Raw genomic sequence first — 23418 nt, 5'->3', positions numbered from 1 at the left:
GGTCTCCGGGATCAGGGAGAGGCCAGGCAGTAGGAGCAGGCACTTCTTTTTTTTTTTTTTTTTTTTTTTGAGACGGAGTCTCGCTGTGTCTCCCAGGCTGGAGTGCAGTGGCGTGATCTCGGCTCACTGCAAACTCCGCCTCCCGGGTTCACGCCATTCTCCCGCCTCAGCCTCCCAAGTAGCTGAGACTACAGGCGCCCGCCACCAAGCCCGGCTAGTTTTTTTTTGTATTTTTAGTAGAGACGGGGTTTCACCATGTTAGCCAGGATAGTCTCGATCTCCTGACCTCGTGATCCACCCGCCTCGGCCTCCCAAAGTGTTGGGATTACAGGCTTGAGCCACCGCGCCCGGCCAGGAGCAGGCACTTCTGAGCCTGCAGTAGAAGGGTGCTTCCTGGGCCTGGAGAGTGCAGAGATGCCCAGGTCCACAGCGACTGTGCCCGGTCAACGGGGCTCCCACCTCTCCAACTCAGAAGGGGGCGGGCTTCTGCCTGTTCCCAGCTCCTACTGGCTCAGTGGAGCATGAAGTCCTGGCTGCTCCTCCATCCCTTGTTGCAGCCGAGGTCATGGCAGCGGCCACTCCAGACAGGCTACTGCTGCCATCACGTAAACATGACTAATATACCACGTGCAGATAGAGGGGACAGACGGCCATCTACACACCAAGAAGGGAGGCCTCAGAAGAAACCAACTCGCTGACACTTTTATTTCAGACTTACAGCCTCTAGAGCTGTGAGAAAATAAATTTCTGTTTTTTTTAAGCCACTCAGTCTATGTTACTTACAGCAGCCCTAGCAAACCATAAAATGTCTTCCAATCTTGGGTTTTCAACTTTTCCCTAAGAATGAAACAAAACAAACAAAAGATGCCTCAAATGCATTTTTTGAAAGAGCATAAGAAAGTAAGAAAAAGAATTACTCAAATTTATGACCCCCCTTTCAATTCCAGGAGATCTAATTCAAATTTCAGATAAATAACTTTGCTGCTGATGTCCAGCACCATTAAAAGCACTATTGATTTCCCATTAGGTTGCTTAGTTAGACTTTGTGAGTATCAAGTCCTACCCACAAAATACATTTACCTTCAAGCTTTCAAAAGCACAAAATTATCTAATACGTATAGGGAATGATGGTCAATATTTTTGGTACATCTGTTACAGAGGACCTGATTACTTTGAATAAGCCCCAAGACAGCTAACAATGGCATCTCTGAATATACTTTTAATGGGAATATTACTTCCTCAGATATTATTTGGTACTAACATATAAGCACTACATTATTAAATAGTCCATTTCACATGTTATGAAGTTTTATTCTAGAATGTATTTGTTGACTAGAAGAAAAATTAAAAAGCAATCAAGTTTTCACATTTAGTAATAAAGTATAATTAGCGCCCTCAAATCCAAAAGAGTAGTGTTTTTTTAAGAAAAATTTAAGTTGTGTTAAGTAACTAAATATATACTGGTAAAATAAACATAAATTTCAAGACAGTAGCTGGGCACAGCGGCTCATGCCTGTAATCCTAGCACTTTGGGAGGCTGAGGCAGGAGGATCACTTGAGCCCAGGAGCTTAAGACCAGCTTAGACTACATAGTGAGACTTCATTTCTATGTAAAATAAGATAATATTAATTTAAATTTTAAAATAGTAATAATAAAAAGAAAACATTTAAAAAATAAATTTTAAGACAGTAAAACATATTAACTATTTAGCAGTTATTTGATGCTGTATTATTTTCAGGTTCTGTGGCCCATTTTCATCTGTCTGTGAGTTAAGCAACAAGAGCCAATATTATGACCTTGAATACAAAGGTGCTAGAACCCAGTTCCTACAGGGTAATGAGTTTCCACATTGTCAGCTAAGCCCTTCTGAAGAATTGTAAAAGGAGTTCTCCTCAAAGACACAACATAATATTCCAACTACATCAATTTGCACATAGGAAATGGTCTCCAATAGCTACGAGGCTTGACTGGCTGGCTATAGTAGGCACTTTGAAATAAGAAAAAAATCATCCCTTTATTTCTGGCCTCTGCCCCAAATATTGTAATATCCTTTAGTCACCTATCTTCTCGCCTGTTCCCACTTGCCCCACCAAAATGACGGTGGTGGTAGTTGTGGCAGGGATATTGCAAGGTACTTATGGCAGAAAGAGAAAGAAAACAAAGATGCTAAGGGTTCTTCTCAGAGAGCTAGTTATTTAAAAGACAATGAAATGGACAAAGTTTTAAACAAAATTCATTTAAAAAAACAGATTGTCCAAATAAACAATATTAAGAACAAAAAAAGAACCTACCCAAGAATACAGAAAATAATTTTTTAATCACAAAAAATACTATGTATAATTTTCTGTAGATAAATGTTAATTAACTTTATGAGATTATAAGTTATTTACAATGAATATCTATTCATTATACATGATAAATTTTGATAGATATACAAATATCTGTGAACCTTCCTCCACAAATAAAATACAAAATAGTTGGCTGGTTGTGGAGGCTCACACCTGTAATCCCAGCACTTTGGGAGGCTGAGGCAAGCAGATAACCTGTCAGGAGTTCGAGACCAGCCTGGCCAACATGGTGAAACCCCATCTCTACTAAAAATACAAAAAAATTAGCCAGGCGTGATGGCAGGTGCCTGTGATCCCAGCTGCTAGGGAGGCTGAGGCAGGAGAATCGCTTGAACCCAAGAGACGGAGGTTGCGGCAAGCCAAGAACGTGCCATTGCACTCCAGTCTGGGTGACAAGAGTGAAACTCTGTCTCAAAAACAAACAAACAAACAAAACTAAAATATTTCCATCTACCCTAAAAAAGTATTTGTTCTTCTTTATGCAAATAATTTTGAAAATGAAGAGATTTGCTATGAGCTACACTATTTTATAGAAATGTATAAATTATAAAATTGAGTCAAGGAAAAAAATAGAATATTTGAATAATCCAGTAACCATTAAAGTAATTGAATCAGTATACAAAAACTTTCTCCACCCTCGAAATTAAAGACTCCAAGCCTAGACAGTTTTCTAGGTGATTTTAACCAAATCTTCAAGGAACAGATAGAATTACCTGTTGTAAAATTAGAAAGAGAATTAGGAAGAGAACAAAAGCTATCTAACTCATCTGCGGATATTTTACTTTGCTGTAAAAATTGAAAAAAAAGGCAATATAAGAAAGAAAATCATAGACCAAGCTCACCTATTGGCATGAAGATAACAGTTCTTTAAAAATCAGAAAATTAAACTCAGCAACACATAAAAATCATCTTTTTGAATGAGTTTCAATGGATGTTACAGTGTATCATGACTCAGCAGTAGAGAACCGCTCTCCTGACTGCCTCTAGTTCACCTTAAAGCTTCCTCCAGGATGATCTTATCAAAATACAAATCCAATTATGCCACTACCCCACTTAAAACACTTTATCCCCTGTCCTGCTTGCTCTCCCTCTGACCTCACCTTCAGTATACTACAAACCTGCATACCTGCTCTGTATAAATGATAAGGACCTCTATCAGGCTGCCTTTGCTTCCTTCAATTAGTATTCTTTGCCCCATATGCTGTGCTTCAAATTATATAAACTGAAATAGCCTCAACATAGCACGCTTTGTTATTTCTGTATCTTTGTTTCTCTAGAACCTCCCTCAACTTTTGTTGTACAATAAGACACCTACTCTAGTTTAAAAGCTCAGCATCTAGCTCTGTGAGGCTTTTTCTGCTCTCCTCTAATTCGTAAATCACTAAAGTAGATCTGATCACTCCCCTATTGAACCCAGAAACTAATTCTATTGAAGCTTTTCTAATATGTTATATTTGCATTGACGCTTCCCTCTTCCTGGACAGTCTACTTCCTTAAGGCAAAGATTGTGTCATTTTTCTTAGTAACCTTGTTTTCTGGCATATAGTAGGGCCTAAAGAATGAACTAACCCTAGTAGAGGGAGTTTCCTGGTAATGTTCAATTCTCCAGTCTTTAACCCAGTATATTGTCATAGACAGGATTTCAGTAATTGTTGAATGAAAGTGGTTAACTATTTCATATCATAAGACTTTGGGTATATAAGGTCTTTTAGTGTCATTTGATGTGCACTATAACCACAACTGTGTTCATAATTATGGGTATAAAGTTTAGTCTTGTAATAGGCCAGGCATGGTGGCTTATGCCTGTAGCCCCAGCACTATGGGAGGCCAAGGCAGGCCGATTGCTTGAGGCTGATGGCTTGAGCCCAGGAGTTGGACACCAGCTTGCGCAACATGGCAAAACCTCATCTCTACAAAAAATTACAAAAACTAGCTGGGCGTGGTAGTCCCAGCTACTCAGGAGGCTGAGGTGGGAGGATCACCTGAGCCCGAGAAGGTTGAGGTTGCAGTGAGCCAAGATCGCACCACTGCACTCCAGCCTGGACACAGAGTGAGACCCTGTCTTAAAAAAAATTCTTTTCAAGTTTATTCTTGTAATAAATAAAACATAAGACAACAATTTAAAGTAGATGTTCCAAGAAAATTGACAACAGCAGCAGAGAGGGAAAAAGTGCAAAGACCACAAACATGCTAAAAGACTTAAAAATCGGATTGAGTAAAAGAGTAAGGGGAACAGGATCCAGCAGACTAGTGCTATTGTACTTATTTCAAAGACAGCAAAACAAAGATTGAATGCAACTTTTGGATTCCCATATCATGATTAACTGCTACATGAAGGATAGCAAATGTCTACACATGTAAATGAGACCTTAGGACAACCTTCAGAAAAACACCATCCCATTGGATATATAAGTAGAAGAAAATGTGACAAATAATAAGGCCAGGAATAGTGGCTCACACCTGTAATCCCAGGTGTGATTGAGGCAGGCGGATCACTTGAGTTTAGGAGTTCAAGAGCAGCCTGGCCCACATGGTAAAACCCTATCTCTACTAAAACTATAAGAATTAGCCTGGTGTGGTGGCGTGCGCCTGCAATAGCAGCTACTCAGGAGGCTGAGGTCAGATAATTGCTTGAACCCGGGAGGCAGAGGTTGCAGTGAGCCAAGATTGCGCCACTGCACTCCAGCCTCAGTGACTCCATCTCACACACACAAAAAAATAATAAATAAATAAAAAATCACGTCACAGGAACTCAGGGGAAAAAATAAAATGAAGGCTTTTTTCTTGAGACAAACTTCAAGCATTCTCATTAAAATAAAATATAAGCAGAAAGTGGTCTAAGCAAGCATGTGTCTGCAGCCACAAAATCTTAGAAGTAGATCAGGTCATGCAGAGAAACAGGCAATGTCATTCAGTAGACAATCAAGACCATCTTTCCTGCTCGACCATACACTCTTCAAGGCCTGGACTTTGCCTGTTCTACTTATCTCATCCACAACACTGTGCACACTGCCAGGTACCACGTATGCACTCAGATATTTGATAAATTGAATCAGAATGCAAAGGGGTATTACGGAGATTTACACTGATGAAGTTGTCTTGTTGGTTAGAGAAAAGTTAGCTATTCTCTCAATCAATCAAGCAAAGGCAAATAGCTTTTTGTTTTTTGTTTTTAAATCTGCTGGCACCAAGCAGCCTTCTCCTTCTGGCCACAGCAGACAGTGCTGCCAAATGACTGGTCCTACTTTCCTCCAGGCAGCATGAGGCCAGGATTTTTACAATGGATGAGATGGGAACAGGGCCAGTAAACCCTAGGTTCCCCAGAGAAAAACTGGGCAATAATTCAAGCTCTTCTGAAAAAAGCAGGGCAAGACTACAAAGGCATTCATTCAGTCACTTAGTAAATATTTATTCAGTACCCACTACATATGAGGTATTGTGTAGGGCACCAAAGGCTCTAAGTACCTGAGATTAACATCATGCTTGCAGGATGGCCATCATGCAAGTGTAGGCCACTACTTCCTCTGTGGCACTGTTCCTAAATTCAGCCAATTTAAATAGATTTCTGCGTCATCAAGGGCATGCTTAAAATAACAAAATGACGAGAGTATTATAACAGAACCCTAGCATACCAAAAGTGTCTCTGTGCTTTAGTTGCCAAAATATTTTTAGCTTCAGCCCCACCCATGAAATTTATAAAAGTTCCTAGAATTTGAGTTCCCTTAAGATAGGAATAATGTTTCTTTGTTTGCTTTTCTGGATAGATTTTGTTACAAAACCAGCAAATATTCATTTATTGGTTCATTCATTCATTCATTCATTCATGTGCTGAGCACCTACTATGAGTCAGATGCACCAGGTATACTATGATGAACTAAACAGTTCCTTCCTAATGAGAAGAAAGCAGACATCAAATAAAAGAACAAAAAAAAGCAAATCAATAAAAGACTACAATTTATTGTATAGTAAGTATAACTAAGCTAACAAGATAAGGTGATATGTTGGTTAGTGACTGGGGCAGCGAAGAGAAGCTACTTGACACAGGTTATTCAGGAAGGTGGGTCTGAGAGGGCAAACCTTAGCTGAGACTGAAAGAATACAAAGGAGCCAGCCACTGGAAGAAATAAAGGGAGAGTATTTCAGATGGAGGGAAAAGCTAGTGCAGACCCTGATACAAACTGGGCATGTTTAAGGAACCAAAGAAGGGGCTGTGTGGCTGCAGTGTAGAGTGGGGAGGGCAGGAAGTATGAGAGAAGTCCCCATGCTTGTAGCCAGGTGGGATACAGTGACATTTACTCACAACATTCACCCACTCAGTATCTATCCTGTCCCCCACCCCCCAAATTCTCTTCTGTGTTCTGGGGACAGAAAGATGTGTATGCTTTTGAATAGCTCTGAGCTCAGAGACAAGTATGTAAACAAACAGTCTAGGAGAAAATGAAACATGTGCTAACAGAGGTGTGTGCAAAATGCTACCAGATTCCAGATAAGGAAAAGTAAACCATTTAAGAAGGAAGAGGAATGTCAGGGCAAGCTTCTCTGATGTGTCAACATTTCAGCTTGCTCTTAAACAATTAGTAAGAGGGAAAAGTCAGAGAAGGCAAGAAGGACATTCCAAGCAGAAGATTCTATTTGTAAAGTGAGAGAAACTTTACATCCCCAGTGGGGATCTCTTGAAGGTCCAATTGGAGCCTGAGCTATGAGGAGGTTAGGGAGTAGGAGAGGACATAATTTTAAGAATTTTGATGATGATGCTAGAGAGCCTGGATTTGTGCAGAAGTAATAGGACACAAGCTTTGATTCTAGAAGAGAGCTGTGGCAGCTGCTGTGAAGGGTGAATCAGATAAGCAAACAGCTGGGGGCAGGAAGATGAACTTTGTTAGCTGTTGCAATAATCCAGGCAAGAAAGTAGAAGAATTGGAATTATGGCAATGAGAGAGAAATGGAGCCTTGTAGTTTATAGGTGCAAGGAGAAAGAGAACAAACAAGGGCAGGCGGTAAGAGCAGGTCCAGCATAAATCAACAGCACTTGAGTCTGCCCTGAATATGGCTTTTGGTGTGTCTTCTTAATTCCTTTATTTTATTGGCTCCTTTATTAAAGCTTGTACTTGATGCTGAAGGATTTAGTACTCTCTTTCTCCTTCCCCTTACACCTTCCAAGAGGATTATCTATTAATCCAAATGCTGACAGTCATTCATTTCCATTACAAAAATAGTCCTTCCCTATAACAGGATCCTTGCTGCAAATAGATGAGCATTTTAAATAGAGCCTGAGAAAATGATTCTCAGCACTTTCTATAATCCATGTTTATTGTATGAGCCTTTACTGTTTTTTATGTTAATAGAATTTACCAACAAAAGCAATGGATATCAAATTGAGATAAAAAATGTAATAAATATTGAGTATCTAATTTTATTCATTTCTTCATTCAGTAGGCGCTAAGCAGAAAGCACAGTGCTGGGCACTATAGGAAACACGTGTAAGAATCAATCTTGGAGGGTTTAAATTCTGGCAGGGGATATTAGACATATAAATAATAATATGAGATAAAATGAGATACGTGCCATAAAGAAAGGCACAAGGTATCATGAATTTAAGAAGGAATGATTACGTCTGGTTGCTGTAGTCATGATGCGTTGATGAAATTGGGGATGTTAAAGCTGAGGTTCAGTGCAGGAGATTTTTCTTGTGGAAGAGACTTCACAAAGGCAGAGAGCTGGGGACAGGTGAGACACAGAGTGAGTATTTAGTTTGGCTGGGGCAGGAGTTGTGTATATGGAATCAGCCAAAATGAAGCCTGGTCTCAATGCCCTGCTGAGCAGCGGATGGGGCACAGCCTACTGAAGGCCAGCTTTGAACAGGAACTGGAACTGGAGCGATCTAAGAGTAAGTTTTTAAGGCGATTCATCTTGGCAGTGGTAGATAAAATAGATTAGATTGGAGAGAGATTGGAAACTGTTTAGAAGGCTATTGAAATAGTCTACGGCAGCAGTAACGAAAGTCGGAAATAAGAGCGGATGCCATGGAATAAAAAATGAAAGAGTGGACTTGAGAGGTCTTAGCAAAAGATCTCAAGTCACTCCGTTTTTCCAGAAGCAAGAGACAGCAAAGCAGGTTTTATTTTTCCCCACTGCTAAATCACGTATGCTATTTTTGAAGAAAGATACAATTTTATCACATAATTTAAGAAAGTGACAGTATAACAATAGTACTGAATTATTTTCTGGGTGATTTCAAATTTACTAATTAATTCTATTATTAATGACTTTTTTTAAAAAAAATAAGAAACGAGGTCTCATTATGTTGCCCAGGCTGGTTTTGAATTCCTGGACTGTCCTGCCTAAGCCTCTCAAAGTGTTGGAATTACAGGCATGAGCTACTGCGCCTGACCTATTAATGATATTTTTTTAAAGTTTTCTTCTAATTTTTAAACAAGATTTTTAATTAAAAAAGCAATAATATACAAGGTAAAACTCCAAACACTACAGAGCGGTATATGAAACGAAAACTCCTTTTCATCTAAAGTCTCTGTCCTGTATTCCAGAGGCAATTGCTGTTATCACTTTCTAAGATATTGTTCAAAAATTTTCTAGCCATTTAAAAGCCTATATACGTACATATGTTGTTCTCTATCTTTTCATTTCTCCTATTTTTCTTTTCTTTTGATTTTTTAGTCATATCATGTGCTTGACTCCCCTGTCTTTTGACCAATATGTTCCCATTCTGCCTTTTAATTTTTTTTTCTTCTCTGTTTCCATATGCTTTCTCCAATATAGGATTTCTCAGTCTTTTCACAATTGGCATTTTTGGCTGGATAATCCTTTATTGTGGAGGAGCTCTCCTGGGCATTGCAGATGTTAGGAAGAATCCCTGGCCTCTTTGCCCAGATCCAAAATCTGGGCAAAGAAAAATCTTCTGGAAAGAATTCAGCATTCTAGATGCCAATAAAAACACTGATGTTTCATGTAAGGAGATCAAAATATCAACATTAACAGGGATCTGGAAGAAGTTGATTCTGACTTTTATGACTGATAGTTTCAAAATTTCATTGAAGGAACTAACTGTGGATGTGGTAGAAACAGCAAGAGAACTTGAATTAGAAGCGAACCCTGAAGATGTGACTAGATTGCTGCTATCTCATGATCAAATTTAAATGGATGAAGAGTTGCTTCGTAGGGACGAACAAAGAAAGTGGTTTCTTGATATGAGATCTAATCCTGGTGAAGATGCTCTGAACATTGTTGAAATGACAACGAAGTTCTTAAACTATTACAGAAACTTAGTTGATAAAGCAGTGGTAGGATTTGAGAGGACTGACTCCAATTTTGAAAGAAGTTGTACTGTGGGTAAAATGCTATCAAATAGCATTGGATGATACAGAGAAATTGTTCATGAAAAGAAGAGTACAGGGATGCAGCAAACTTCATTGTTGTCTTATTTTAAGAAATTGCCACAGTCACTCCATTCTTCAACAACCGCCACCCTGGTCTATTAGAAACCATCAATATCAAGGCAAGATTCTCCACCAACAAAAAGCTTATGATTCACTGATGGCTCAGATGATCATTAGCATTTTTCAGCAATAAAGTATTTTTACATTAAGGTATGTGCCTTACTTTTTCAGACATAATGTCTTTGTACCTTTTACAGACTATGGTATAGTGTAAACATAACTTTTATATGCACTGGGAAACAAAAAATTCATGTGACTCATTTTATTGGAATATTCACTTTAGTGCAGTGGTCTGGAGCCAAACCTGTAATATACTGAGGTAAGCCTTTATATATCCTAAACACCATGAGATTCTCATTAAAGTAGAAACAAAATGCATGCAAGTAATTTTCCTAGGTATTTATGGGGGTTATGAAGAGTTATAGACATTAATCATCAAGGTTATGATGTTATTTGGAGAGAAAAAAACTAGACATATGAAAATGATACCAACCTTACAAAGCAGCGCATATGGTGCTCAAATAAATGATGAAGAGATAAATGCTACTGAATTTAGAGGAAACAAAGAGGCAAGTTTTATAATTAAAACAATAATTTTTGAATGAATGATTTATAAATTAACATGTGTGTGCATGCCATGGGGAATGTAAGGATATATTGGTTAGGGTGGATGGCATACTGGAGCTGCTTACACTCTGGAAATTAATAATGTAATAATCAATGAATTCCCACTGAAAGACTGGGAAGTTTGCTTTAGATCTTTTATCAGGTGATCCTGAAAACCTGAATGGGGTGGTATTTGAGAACAGCAAATCCGGGATTTTTTACTTATGTTTAAGGGGGCAAATAGTCCCTAGATCATATGTAATGTGGGGCCAAGTAAACCTCTTGTCTTCTTTCCCTCATCCTTTTTACCCTTCAGTGAACATTTACTGTGTGTCAACTGTACGTCAATTCTTTACAAGGCACCAGGAATACAACTGTGAGTAGGACACAGAGCAGGATTCAGTTCTCATGGAAGTTTCGATCAAACAAAAGCTTTCTATACATTTATATACATTACATAGAATGTAAACTTTATATACATTCTATATACTCTGCATATAGAATGTATTAATTCTCTGGAAGATTCTAGTGTTATTTCCAATCTCTAAACCATCTGTATTCATAATGCATGTTTATGGTCTATTGTCTCTGTCTCTGTAAAGGCAATTAAATATTACCTTATAAACTTTCCAAATATGTTAGAAATTATAAGCTACACTGACCACAATAATTGATGTGCCACTGCAGTGCTACTCTGTCAGGATTAAGAGGCAGCAGATATTCTATTTGTCTGAAATAACTTCCTCGATGTTTGGGTGAGACAGTGAGGAATCACTAATCAAACTGAAAGTAGAACCACGTTAAGAAAGCAGAATGTAATTATCCAGTTGGAATTTGGCTAGTATGGTAAGACAGATTCTCTCAATTCCTAAGGAAGAGAAAATGACAATGTTAAATTATGCTAAACTTCAGCCATGAATTTATTTCTGACTCAGGTACAAATACCACAATATTTTTTGAATCTCTACCAGTCCTACATTCTTGATAACCCCACTGAAGGGTTCGGAGTCCTAGGAGTTTGGATATAAGCCATGAAAACATTTACTCAGGAAAGCTCATTTCTCTTATGTGCACAGGAACATTTATACAGTAGACATTTAGAAAAGCTATGTTAGTGTTTAGGGCTGTACGCTCTCTGAACGAGGGGTAGAAGTTGTAGCAAATACATTAATATCAACTCATTGCTAGAAGCTGAGTGCTGTTTAGAAAACAACATGCTCAGTCCTAAATCTGGGAGGACAAAGGCTTTTTTGATCACAGACACATATTGAGAATTTCTCGAAAGCTATTAATATGACCCCCCCAAACTGTTTCTCTCTCACACACACCTTATGTATATGTGCACATGCATTGTGTGCACACATTTATATGCAATTTTTAGGGTTGGAGGGCATCAGTTCTCTGAATTCAATCTATGGGCCCTCACACTCCAGGTTCAGAAGCTATGGTTCAGTCAGCTTGATTCTCTATGGGCTGCTGCTTCAGGCTAAAAAAACTAAATTCTCTCCTTTAACACAAGAACTGCTAAGGAATCTATCATCTCAGTGCTATTTAGAAATTTGGGTTAAATAATTGCATATAAAGAGGTCTTACATGTTGGGTTTCTTTAATCTTAATATATATCTATCTTTGTCTCATCAGAAAACAGATTGTATTTTATTTTCTCTCTTCTAAGGAAATGATAAAAATAATCATTATAGAACTTATTTACTCAGTCTTAAGTTCATTGTTGCCTTTTTTTGATGGCAAATTTCTTGGGGTTAGCTACTTAAAAATACTTCCAAGAGTATTTTACAAATTATAAATGCTTTAACATTGCTAATATTTTGTGATTTTTTATTTTGAAAAAATTAGGGTATTTGAATCAAATAATTCAACTGGATTTTTTTCTTGGGATATTTAAAATAAATTACTAGACACCCCAATGTGCCAGGTATACTTTGAAGTTACTTCTTTAAAACTAGTTTGTTTATTTATTATTATTATTAGAGACAGAGTTTCACTGTTGTTGACCAGGCTGGAGTACAACGGTGCAATCTCGGCTCACTGCCACCTATGCCTCCTGGGTTCAAGCAATTCTCCTGCTTCAGCCTCCTGAGTAGCTAGGATTACAGGCGCCCACCACCATGTGTGGCTATTTTTTTGTATTTTTAGTAGATGGCCAAGTTAGTCTCGAACTCCTGACCTCAGGTGATCCACTCACCTCGGCCTCCCAAAGTACTGGGATTACAGGCATAAGCCACCACGCCCAGCCTACTGTTTTTTTTTTTTTTTTTTTTTTAATTAAAGAATTAGAACATGTTTATACCATCTCACTGGGTATTCTTTACTCTTTTAAAAAGGATCTTTGGTCTAGCCCTCACAGCAGACACTCATTTTATCCTCCCTTCTTTCTTTCTTACGTGATTTACTACAATGGGACGTATTGAGATAGTCAATCAACACATTTATTGATTATCTATTCTACAAGGCATTATGTCAGATGGGATGGGGAATCCAAAGATGTTTAAGACAGGTCTTCCGGAGAATATAATCCATTGTCAAAGATAAGATAAGAACCAGATAATATAAACTTAATGTCATGACTGTATTTATAGTTTTGCTTGTAGAGGTTAAATATGTTTCATGCTAGATTTATTTGGCAAGTGGTAACTATATTTTACTCCAGAACTCCATAGTAAATAGAGGATTTAACATCATCATTTAAAAAAGCGCTTATGGAATAACATTTTTAAAAATTTGTGTTTATTTCTTACCAGAGAGGGCTGTCAAATTTGCATCTTTGATGAAAATTTCAGTTATTCCAAGAGCCTTCAAAACATCTTTTAAATCAATTTCCTGTTCCACTGTGAACCTGGAGAACACATAGGAATAAAAATATTTAGTTACAGCATATTGTTACCTGGGACAAGAACAAAGTGTTAGATATGTGGATATTTAAAGTCTGCTTTACAGAGAATAAATTATGCTAAAACTGGCTTTGGACTGCAATTAGCATTTGATTGAACATGGAAAAACAGGCATCAAAGAGATTTGCATAACAAAACAGAATTTAAACATGTAAGTAGGAAAATATATGATATAGACACAAAACCATAATATATGGTACAATAAATGAGTTTCGAGATCAAGCATCATTGCCATATGATTACTTAGTATCAGTACTGAGTAAAACTTGTAAATGAGTAGCTTTCAAAATCCTTTGACCTAGTAGTAATATATTTGATTTTTTTTAAGCTGGAGATGACTAATCATACATTTACCTCGGTTATTTCATTCTCTTCTTAGTATCCAGGTCAATTTATGTTCCTTACCCTCCACCACACTATGCAATTCCCACCCACATCAATGCCATGGACAAGGTTAAATTAGAGCCAAATGCTGTTTTACAATAAATACATTTAGCATTTCAGCTCCCTACAACTCAGAGAAAGCAAAAATAAAACGTACTACATTAAAAAATGTATCTTTATGGTTATAGTGATCTCTAAAACATAAGCCTGTTCTCATGATACCATCACAAAAAAACTATTAATCAATGGAGAGTGAGTTAGATATTGTATCTTAAAAACCATGTGCTTTTACACTGAATAATTTTTTATTTTTTTTACTTTATGTTCTGAGATACGTGTGCAAAACATACAGGTTTGTTACATAGGTATACATGTGCCATGGTGGTTTGCTGTACCTATCAACCTATCATCTAGGTTTTAAGTCCTGCATGCATTAGGTATTTGTCCTAATGCTCTCCCTCCCCTTGCTCCCCACCCCCTCAGACAGGCCTCAGTGTGTGATGTTCCCCTCCGTAAGTCCATGTGTTCTCATTGTTCAACTCCCACTTATGAGTGAGAACATCTGGTGCTTGGTTTTCTGTTCCCGTGTTTGCTGAGGATGATGGTTTCCAGCTTCATCCATGTTCCTGCAAAGGACATGAACTCATCCTTTTTTATGGCTTCATAGTATTCCATGGCATATATATGCCACATTTTCTTTATCCAGTCTATCATTGATGGACATAGGGGTTGGTTCCAAGTCTTTGCTATTGTAAATAGTGCTTCAATATACATACATGTGAATGTGTCTTTAAAATATGATTTGTAATCCTTTGGGTATATACTTAGTAATGGGATTGCTGGGTCAAATGGTATTTCTGGTTTTAGAAAACAGCATGGTACTCCAAAACAGATATATAGACCAATGGAACAGAACAGAGACCTCAGAAATAACACCACACATCTACAACCATCTGATCTTTCACAAACCTGACAGAAACAAGCAATGGGGAAAGGATTCCCTATTTAATAAATGGTGCTGGTAAAACTGACTAGCCATATGCAGAAAACAGAAACTAGACCCCTTCCTTACACCTTATACAAAAATTAACTCAAGATGAGTTAAAGACTTAAATATAAAACCTAAAATCATAAAAATCCTAGACGAAAACCTGGGCAGTACCATTCAAGACATAAGCATGAGCAAAGACTTCATGACTAAAACATCAAAACCAATTGCAACAAAAGCCTAAATTGACAAACGGGATCTAATTAAACTAAAGAGCTTCTGCACAGCAAAAGAAACTGTCACCAGAGTGAACAAGCAACCTACAGAATGGGAGAATCTTTTGCAATCCATCCATCTGACAAGGTCTAATATTCAGAATCTACAAGGAACTTAAACAAATTTACAAGATAAAAGAATCAACCCCATCGAAAAGTGGGTAAAGGATATGAACAGACACTTCTCAAAAGAAGACATTTATGCAGCCAACAAACATAAAAAAAAACAAGCTCATCATCACTGGTCGTTAGATAAATGAAAACAAAAACCACAATGAGATACCATCTCACGTCAGTCAGAATGGTGATTACTAAAATGTCAGGAAACAACAGATGCTGGTGAGGCTGTGGAGAAATAGGAAAGTTTTTTACACTGTTGGTGGGAGTGTAAATTAGTACACTTAAGAGTTTTTTTTAAACAAAAGAATCATGGGTCTTTATTTTTGTTTTAATTGACCTTATGAATTATTATATATAAATGTGTATCAATTTTGAAAACATAAAACATTTTTTAAAACAAAATGAAAATATAGTGATCCTAAACAGACTATTAACTTAAAAAATAGTTTCCACAGCAAGCCAGATTGGTCTTAATATGGAGTCTTCTCCAAACTAATGAATTGTATCACCAAACTTTCTTGGGAAAGACATGGACCAAGCATCCCTGCATCAAGTAACACATTTCTGTGTGTGTGAGACAGGGTTTCACTCTGTCACCCAGGCTAGAGTGCAGTGGCATGATCACGCCTCACTGCAGCCTCGAAGCCCCAGGCTCAATCAATTCTCCTGCCTCAGCCTCCCAAGTAGCTAGGACTACAGGTGCACACCACAGCACTGGCTTTTATTTTTATTTTTAATTTGTTTGTATAGATGTGGGTCTCGCTTTGTTGCTGAGGCTGATCTCGAAATTCTGGTCTAAAGCGATCTTCCTGCCTCGGCCTCCTGAGTAGGTAGGACTACATACATAAAACACCATGCCTGAACAAATACATTTTTAAACAAGGAAAGGCATTTATTACTTTAATTTTAAAAGTAAAAACAACTGGTTAGAACCAAATGCCTCACTTTTTCTAAGATGTTGCCTCCTAATTGATACAGATTATAAATATAAAATTGTAGGCAATAGGTTGTTCTCTTAACAGAGATAAGTCCGTGATGGTCAACAAAAAGTTTCATTAGCATCATTTCTGATGTCTGGTTTTAAGGAAAATGAGAAGGAAATGATGGCAGTAAACAAAAGGAATGGTTAGTGGAAAATAGTTTTAGCAGCTTCACAGTTATGGAAAAATAGGATCAACAGATGAGTACATGCATCTCAAACAAACTAAACCTAGTGCTAAATTTTATCTAAATTTTGTACTTTGACTTAATATCATTTATTTTGTTTTCTACCAAAAGCAGGTATTGATTGTGAAGTAGAATTGTCCTGTGGTATCCATCTCAAAAAAGGGAATGAGTAAGAAAGCACAGAATGTCTCAGACAATACATTCAATGGCTTAAAATGCTTATGTGTGTATGCATTTGCTTATTGTTATTATTTATTTTTGAACACTTACGTGGAGCTTAGTATATGCCAGAAACTTGCAAGAGTATAAAACAGATATTAATTTAAATATCACCACAACCCTTGAAGCAGGTATTTTTGTTATTCTTGGGCAATAGAAAACATTAACAGAAAGATGAAATAACCTGTATAACCAAGGTCATACAGTTAATAAGTGGCAGAGCAGGGCTATGGATCCAGGTGGTATTATAGTTGTCCTGATCCACGTAAAATAAGAAAGAGAAGGAAGATATTAGTAGGGGATTCTTTTTACTTTTTAAAAGCAGCTTAGTTTGTTTCACACTTTAGTGATGAAACACTAGCTAGTCAGGTGATGATGAGTGACTGATCCAGGCGAACTTCGGCAAGTTTCTTAATTTCTGAGGCTCAGTTTTGGCACAGGAAAATGGCAATAATAATACCTATTTCATAGTATTGTTGGAAGGATTAAATAAGGTTAGATCTTAGGATGGTGCTAGCATGCAGGAGGCATGCAATGAGGAGTAGATACCATTAACACCATTTATTATATTGTAGTTATGTATAATATGTCACATTATTATAGATGTTAGGGTGTTGTATGTTTGCATTCTAGTAGTAATTGGTATAATTTGATTAAATAGCTATATTAATCCCTGCCACCTTAACTGTAAATTAGCCAAATCTATTGTCTTATTTATTCTAATATTTGTAATATCTAGCACAAGACAAACCACATAGGTTGCAAATGAAATAAAATCTAGGTGTTTGTAAGACTTTGTTCAAAGCTGAAGATACGGAGTAAATAATCTTCAGTTTTCCATTCTTTGACTTCTTAAAAAATCAAACTATTGAAAAATAGTGATTATTTATTATTTCTTTACTCTTAATATAAACTAATATTAATATAAATAATCATTATCATCTCCCATATATTGAGTGCTTACTATGTTTCAGGCACTATGCAAATCCTCTTATGAATAATATATTATTTAATAATTTCTATGATGCTCTCGAACAACCCTATGAGGTAAGTGTCATTATCTCCTGGCTGCAGAAGGCTAAACTGAAGCTTACAAGAGCTAAGCCAACAAGCAACTTTCTCTAACCACACAGATATTAGGTGGTAGAATGAGGATATGAACGGAGGTCTTTCTGACATTAAAGTCCCCGCATCACTAATCACTATAATTCCAACAACAACTTTTAAAAATAAAACAACATTAGAAATATATTTTACATTTCATGAAATACAAAAATTAAAAGCCATGACACTGCTTTTATAAAGCCAAAGGGCAAGCCTGTTTTAATAAAGGCATACAATGTAATTTATGCATTTGCAACTTTCTACCTGAATAAATTAAAGAGGCATATGGAGGGTAGAGGTTTGAAGACCTGCAGAACAAGTGTTAGAAAATAACAAATACATCCTAGGTAGGAGACTACAACACTCATAAGGAATAAAAACCCAGTCATACCCTTTATAGAAAAATCTAATGAAAAGTACTCATGTTAAAAAACAAAATCAGGGCCAGATGTGGTAGGCCACGCCTATAATCCCAGCACTTTGGGAGGCTGAGGCAGGTTGATCACCTGAGGTCAGGAATTTGAGACCAGCCTGGCCAATATGGTGAAAACCCATCTCTACTAAAAACACAAAAATTAGCTGGGCATGGTGGCACGTGCCTGTAATCCCAGCCACTTGGGAGGCTGAGGCAGGAGAATGGCTTTTGAACGTGGGAGGTGGATGTTGCAGTGGGCCAAGATCGTGCCATTGCATTCCAGCCTGGGTGACAGAATGAGATTCTGTCTAAAAGAAAAACAAAACAAAACAACAACAAAAAAACAGACGACTTATGTAGTTTTCTTTACAAACATGAAACTAAAATGCTTTATTAATGGCAATTATTTCAAGATATCAGGATAGTTTCTGATTACAAAACAGAGAACCACTTCACATCCTTTGATGTCCAACACTCTGATCACAAATGACAAATCTGAGCCTACAAAGCTAGAGTAGACTGATACTACATACAGCAAGGTACATCTGCTTCCAAGTATTAAAGTATTTGATGCTGACTTTAGAAAAATCTTTTTATATCTAAGCTATATCAGTAAAAACTGAAAAGGAAGCATATACACTGAATAGGATAAAATTCAAAAGAATCAAGTTTAAAAAATTCAATTTAGAGAGAGGCATATATAAAGCTACAAAGCTGCCTATAAGAATAACACAGTGTAAATACCAGGACTTAACATGTACACTAAACAAATAACAATAATATTAATTATAGGTAATAATTACATAATGCTTACTCTGTAGCAGGTTTTATACTTAAGTGCTTTTTGGGTGTTTTACATAAATATTTGATATATAAAACAAACTATTTTTGCTACCATGGATAAATGGAAGCATCGGGCAATCTTATTTAAATCTTAGAGATGTGCAACTATGTATATAAATCTTGTATTTAATTGGATTTGGTAATGGGTATACCAATTTTACCTTTTCTTGAATAGATTCTTACATTTTGGATAAAAATACAATTTCAATTCAGCATCTAACTTCTGTAGAACTTACTGTTAAGGTGGAAAAATTGCTAAAATACAAAAGCAATTTCTTCCTCTACATGACCCTCCCCTGCAAATACCCTTCTTTTACATCTTAAAGATAGCATTTTATATATTTGCATTATTTTAATAATAATCTACAGGAACCTTAAACAAATTTACAAGAAAAAAACAACCCCATCAAAAAGTGGGCAAAGGATATGAACAGACACTTCTCAAAAGAAGACATTTATGCGGCTGACAAACATATGAAAAAAAAAGCTCATCATCAGTGGTCATTAGAGAAATGCAAATCAAAAGCACAGTGAGATACCACCATCTCATGCCAGTTAGAATGGAGATCATTAAAAAGTCAGGAAACAACAGATGCTGGAGAGGATGTGGAGAAATAGGAATGCTTTTACACTGTTGGTGGGAGTGTGAATTAGTTCAACTATCGTAGAAGACAGTGTGGCAATTCCTCAAGGATCTAGAACCAGAAATACCATTTGACCCAACAATCCCATTACTGGGTATATACCCAAAGGAATATAAATCATTCTACTATAAAGACACAAGCACACATATGTTTATTGCAGCTCTATTCACAATAGCAAAGACTTAGAAAAAACCCAAATGTCTATCAGTGATCAGTGATAGACTGGATAAAGAAAATGTGGCACATATACACCATGGAATACTATGCAGCCATAAAAAAGGATGAGTTCATGTCCTTTGCAGGGACATAGATGAAGCTGGAAACCATTATCTTCAGCAAACTAACACAGGAACAGAAAACCAAACACTGCATGTTGTCATTCATAAGTGGGAGTTGAACAATAAGAACTCATGGACACAGGGAAGGAAACATCACACACCGGGGCCTGTTGGGGGGTGGGGGGCTTGGGGAGGGATAGCATCAGGAGAAATACCTAATGTAGATGATGGGTTGATGGGTGCAGCAAACCACCATGGCACGTGTATACCTATGTAACAAACCTGCATGTTCTGCACATGTATCCCAGAACTTGAAGTATAATAAAAAAAGAGAAAGTTCAAAAATATATATAAAGGCATTTTAATATGAAAAAAATAAAAAGCTAAAAAAGCCCTTTTATTTTAGATTCAAGGGATACATGTGTAGGTTTGTTACATGGGTATATTGCATATTGCTGAGGTTTAGGATACAAATGATCCTGTCACCCAGATAGTGAGCATAGCATCCAATAGTTTTCGACCCTTGCCCACTTTCCTTCCTCCCTCCTCTAGTCATCCTCAGTGTCTGTCATTGCCATCTTTATGTCCATGAGTACCCAATGTTTAGCTCCCACTTGTAAGTGAGAAAATACAGTATTTGGTTTTCAAGGGCAGTGTTTTAAAGCTGTTTGTATAAATTCTAGCAAAACAGAAAGTAAAAGTACCTGTCAAACAGGACAAGAATGTGGTCAAATTACAGAAATACAAGTTGCATTTTCAGAGTAATATCTCTTTATGGATAAAACTACGCAAACCATTAAAACTGACACGAGTAAACATAGAGTATAGCTACTAAAAACATTTTTACCTTTGCTAAAAATGGGTCACATAAATCATTACTATTATCAAACATTTAGTGGATCCTAATGCTGTAAAAATGGAGAAGGTGGAGAGTTTCACATTGATTATTATGATATATGTAAGTATTTGAAAACAGCCATTTTGTTAAAAGGGGAATCTAGAGTTATTTATTTTGCTATTTAGCCTCCCTATCTATGCAGTAGCCATGTACAGGGATAATTTATGGAACTCCTGGAAAAATTGATACATGATAATTACCTGTGCCTAATTTAGTACAGGCATTAATATGAGCAAGATAGCCAAACTATTTCATAATTGAAGAGTATCTCTTAGAAAATGAAAATTTAATTTTCTTCTGCTGCCACATTCAATTTCTCAGTGGACAGAACCTGGAGGCCACATTTTCTAGTGAATATGATTGAATTAGAATGTATAATATCAGTAAGCATTCATTTAGAATTCTGTTAAAATACTCCTAAATAACTTTGCATCATCACAGAATTGGAGCATTTGGAAGCATTGCACTTAATTTATGGATTTAATAAGAGAAGCATTAACACTGTACTGAATTTCTCATTTTATCAAAAGGAATTCTTCATAAAATGCAAGAAAAAATACAAAATTAATTGTGAAAGGTCACTAGATGAGGGTTAACATGGACTAAATGTTTTATAAGTTTAGACCCGATTTACATAGTAATTTAAATTTAATTATTAATGTTCAAAAGTAAATTGTTCTTTGGAATTAAGGTATATTGTTTACATATTTAGTATATAAATGTCAATTATCATACATTAAAAAAACTCTTGCTAGGTATTCATCAATTACCTCTCCTTAAGAATAGACTTATAATGGAATATCTCTACATATATGTATTGTCATGGAAAGTTATGCGTGCTAAATATCTTAGCCAAAAAGATTTGGGTTATGATTACCTTGACTTTTGTATGTAGACAAGAAAATATGTGGCCATATATAGCCATATGCAGAAAATTGAAACTGGACCCCTTCATTACACCTTATACAAAAGTTAACTCAAGATGGATTAAAGACTTAAATGTAAAACCGAAAACTATAAAAACCCTAGAAGAAAACCGAGGCAATACCATTCAGGACATAGACACAGGCAAAGATTTCATGACAAAAACATCAAAAGCAATTGCAACAAAAGCAAAACTTAACAAATGGGATTTAATTAAATTAAAGAGCTTCTGCACAGCAAAAGAAACTATCATCAGAGTGAACAGAAAACCTACAGAAAGGGAGGAAATTTTTCCAATCTATCCATCTGACAAAGGTCTAATATCCAGAATCTACAAGGAACTTAAACAAATCTACAAGGAGTAAACAATCGCATTAAAAAGTAGGCAAATGGCACGAATAGACACGTCTCAAAAGAAGACATTTATGCAGCCAACAAACATGAAAAACAGCTCAACATCACTGATCATTAGAGAAATTCAAATCAAAACCACAGTGAGATACCATCTCATGCCAGTCAGAATGGCGATTATTAAAAAGTCAAGAAACAACAGATGCTGGCAAGGCTGTGGAGAAAAACGAACATTTTCATACTGTTGGTGGAAATGTAAATTAGTTCAACCATTGTGGAAGACAGTGTGGTGACTCCTCAAAGATCTAGAGGCAGAAATACCATTTGACCCAATAATCCCATTACTGGGTATATACCCAAAGGAATATAAATCATTCTATTATAAAGATACATGCACACATAGGTTCCTTGCAGCACTATTCACAATAGCAAAGACGTGGAATCAACCCAAATGCCCATGAAGAACAGACCAGATTAAAAAAAAAAAAATGTTGTACATACACACCATGGAATACTATGCAGCCATAAAAAGGAATGAGATCATGCCCTTTGCAGGGACATGGATGGAGCTGGGAGCTATTATCTTCTGCAAACTGACACAGGAACAGAAAACCAAACAGTGCATGTTCTCACTTATAAGTGGGAGCTGAACAATGAGAACACATGGACACAGGGAGGGTAACAACACACACTGGGGCCTGTCAGGGTGTTGGGGGGAGGGAGAGCATCAGGATAAATAGCTAATGCATGCTGGGCTTAATACCTAGGTGATGAGTTGATAGCTGCAGCAAACCACCATGGCACACGTTTACCTATGTAACAAACCTGTACATTCTGCACATATATGCCAGAACTTAAAATAAAATAAAATAAAATATAAAAAATAGAAAATATATGGCTACATATTGTTTATAGTTATATATTATGAATATATAACATGAAATGGTATATCATAAATTATGACATAACATAATATTACTTATTACGAATACACTATAAAACATAATTTTCCAGGCAAAAACTCTATAGTTCCAAATAGATCTCCTTCACCTACATAACAAACTATCAGCTAAGTTTTTAGAAACATTGATATTTACATAAAATGTAATTCTTAAATGATAATTCCTAACATTAGAATAAATATGAATGAGTTAATCAGTTATTAATAATTCATCTTTAATACTAATATCTTATTTATCTGAATGCTCATAGTAATTCATCATACTTGAACAATTTTCTTAATATGGAATGAATCTTAATTGTACTTTCACATACACACATACATATATATTTAATCTGTTTTTATTGATAGTCTTGTTTTCTAGACTAAAATTTACATAGTACATTAATAAACATGTTCTATGTGATTACTGGCCTAGCTCTCCTACTAGGTTTTAAGGTATTCAGGGATAGAATAAACATTTTCAGTTCAATTTCATTTTGCAAACACTTATTGTGTTCTTTTTATAGGAAAGAAAACTGGCTCTACC

At 36.4% G+C, this 23418-nt stretch overlaps 1 protein-coding gene across 1 annotated transcript in view; it reads right to left on the bottom strand.

Moving 5' to 3' along the window:
* The window catches only part of SERPINI1 (serpin family I member 1), an 86762-nt gene that overhangs the window by 5033 nt on the left and 58311 nt on the right, over positions 1 to 23418 (bottom strand). The window contains 1 exon segment of the mRNA NM_001260895.2: positions 13166 to 13263. Within this exon segment, the coding sequence (NP_001247824.1) occupies positions 13166 to 13263 (98 nt within the window).

This window comes from Macaca mulatta, chromosome 2 (assembly GCF_049350105.2).
Source record: "Macaca mulatta isolate MMU2019108-1 chromosome 2, T2T-MMU8v2.0, whole genome shotgun sequence".
NCBI classification, from domain to species: Eukaryota; Metazoa; Chordata; class Mammalia; order Primates; family Cercopithecidae; genus Macaca; species Macaca mulatta.
Note: the sequence above shows the minus strand (reverse complement) of the source record. Positions and strands in the feature narration are given on the sequence as shown.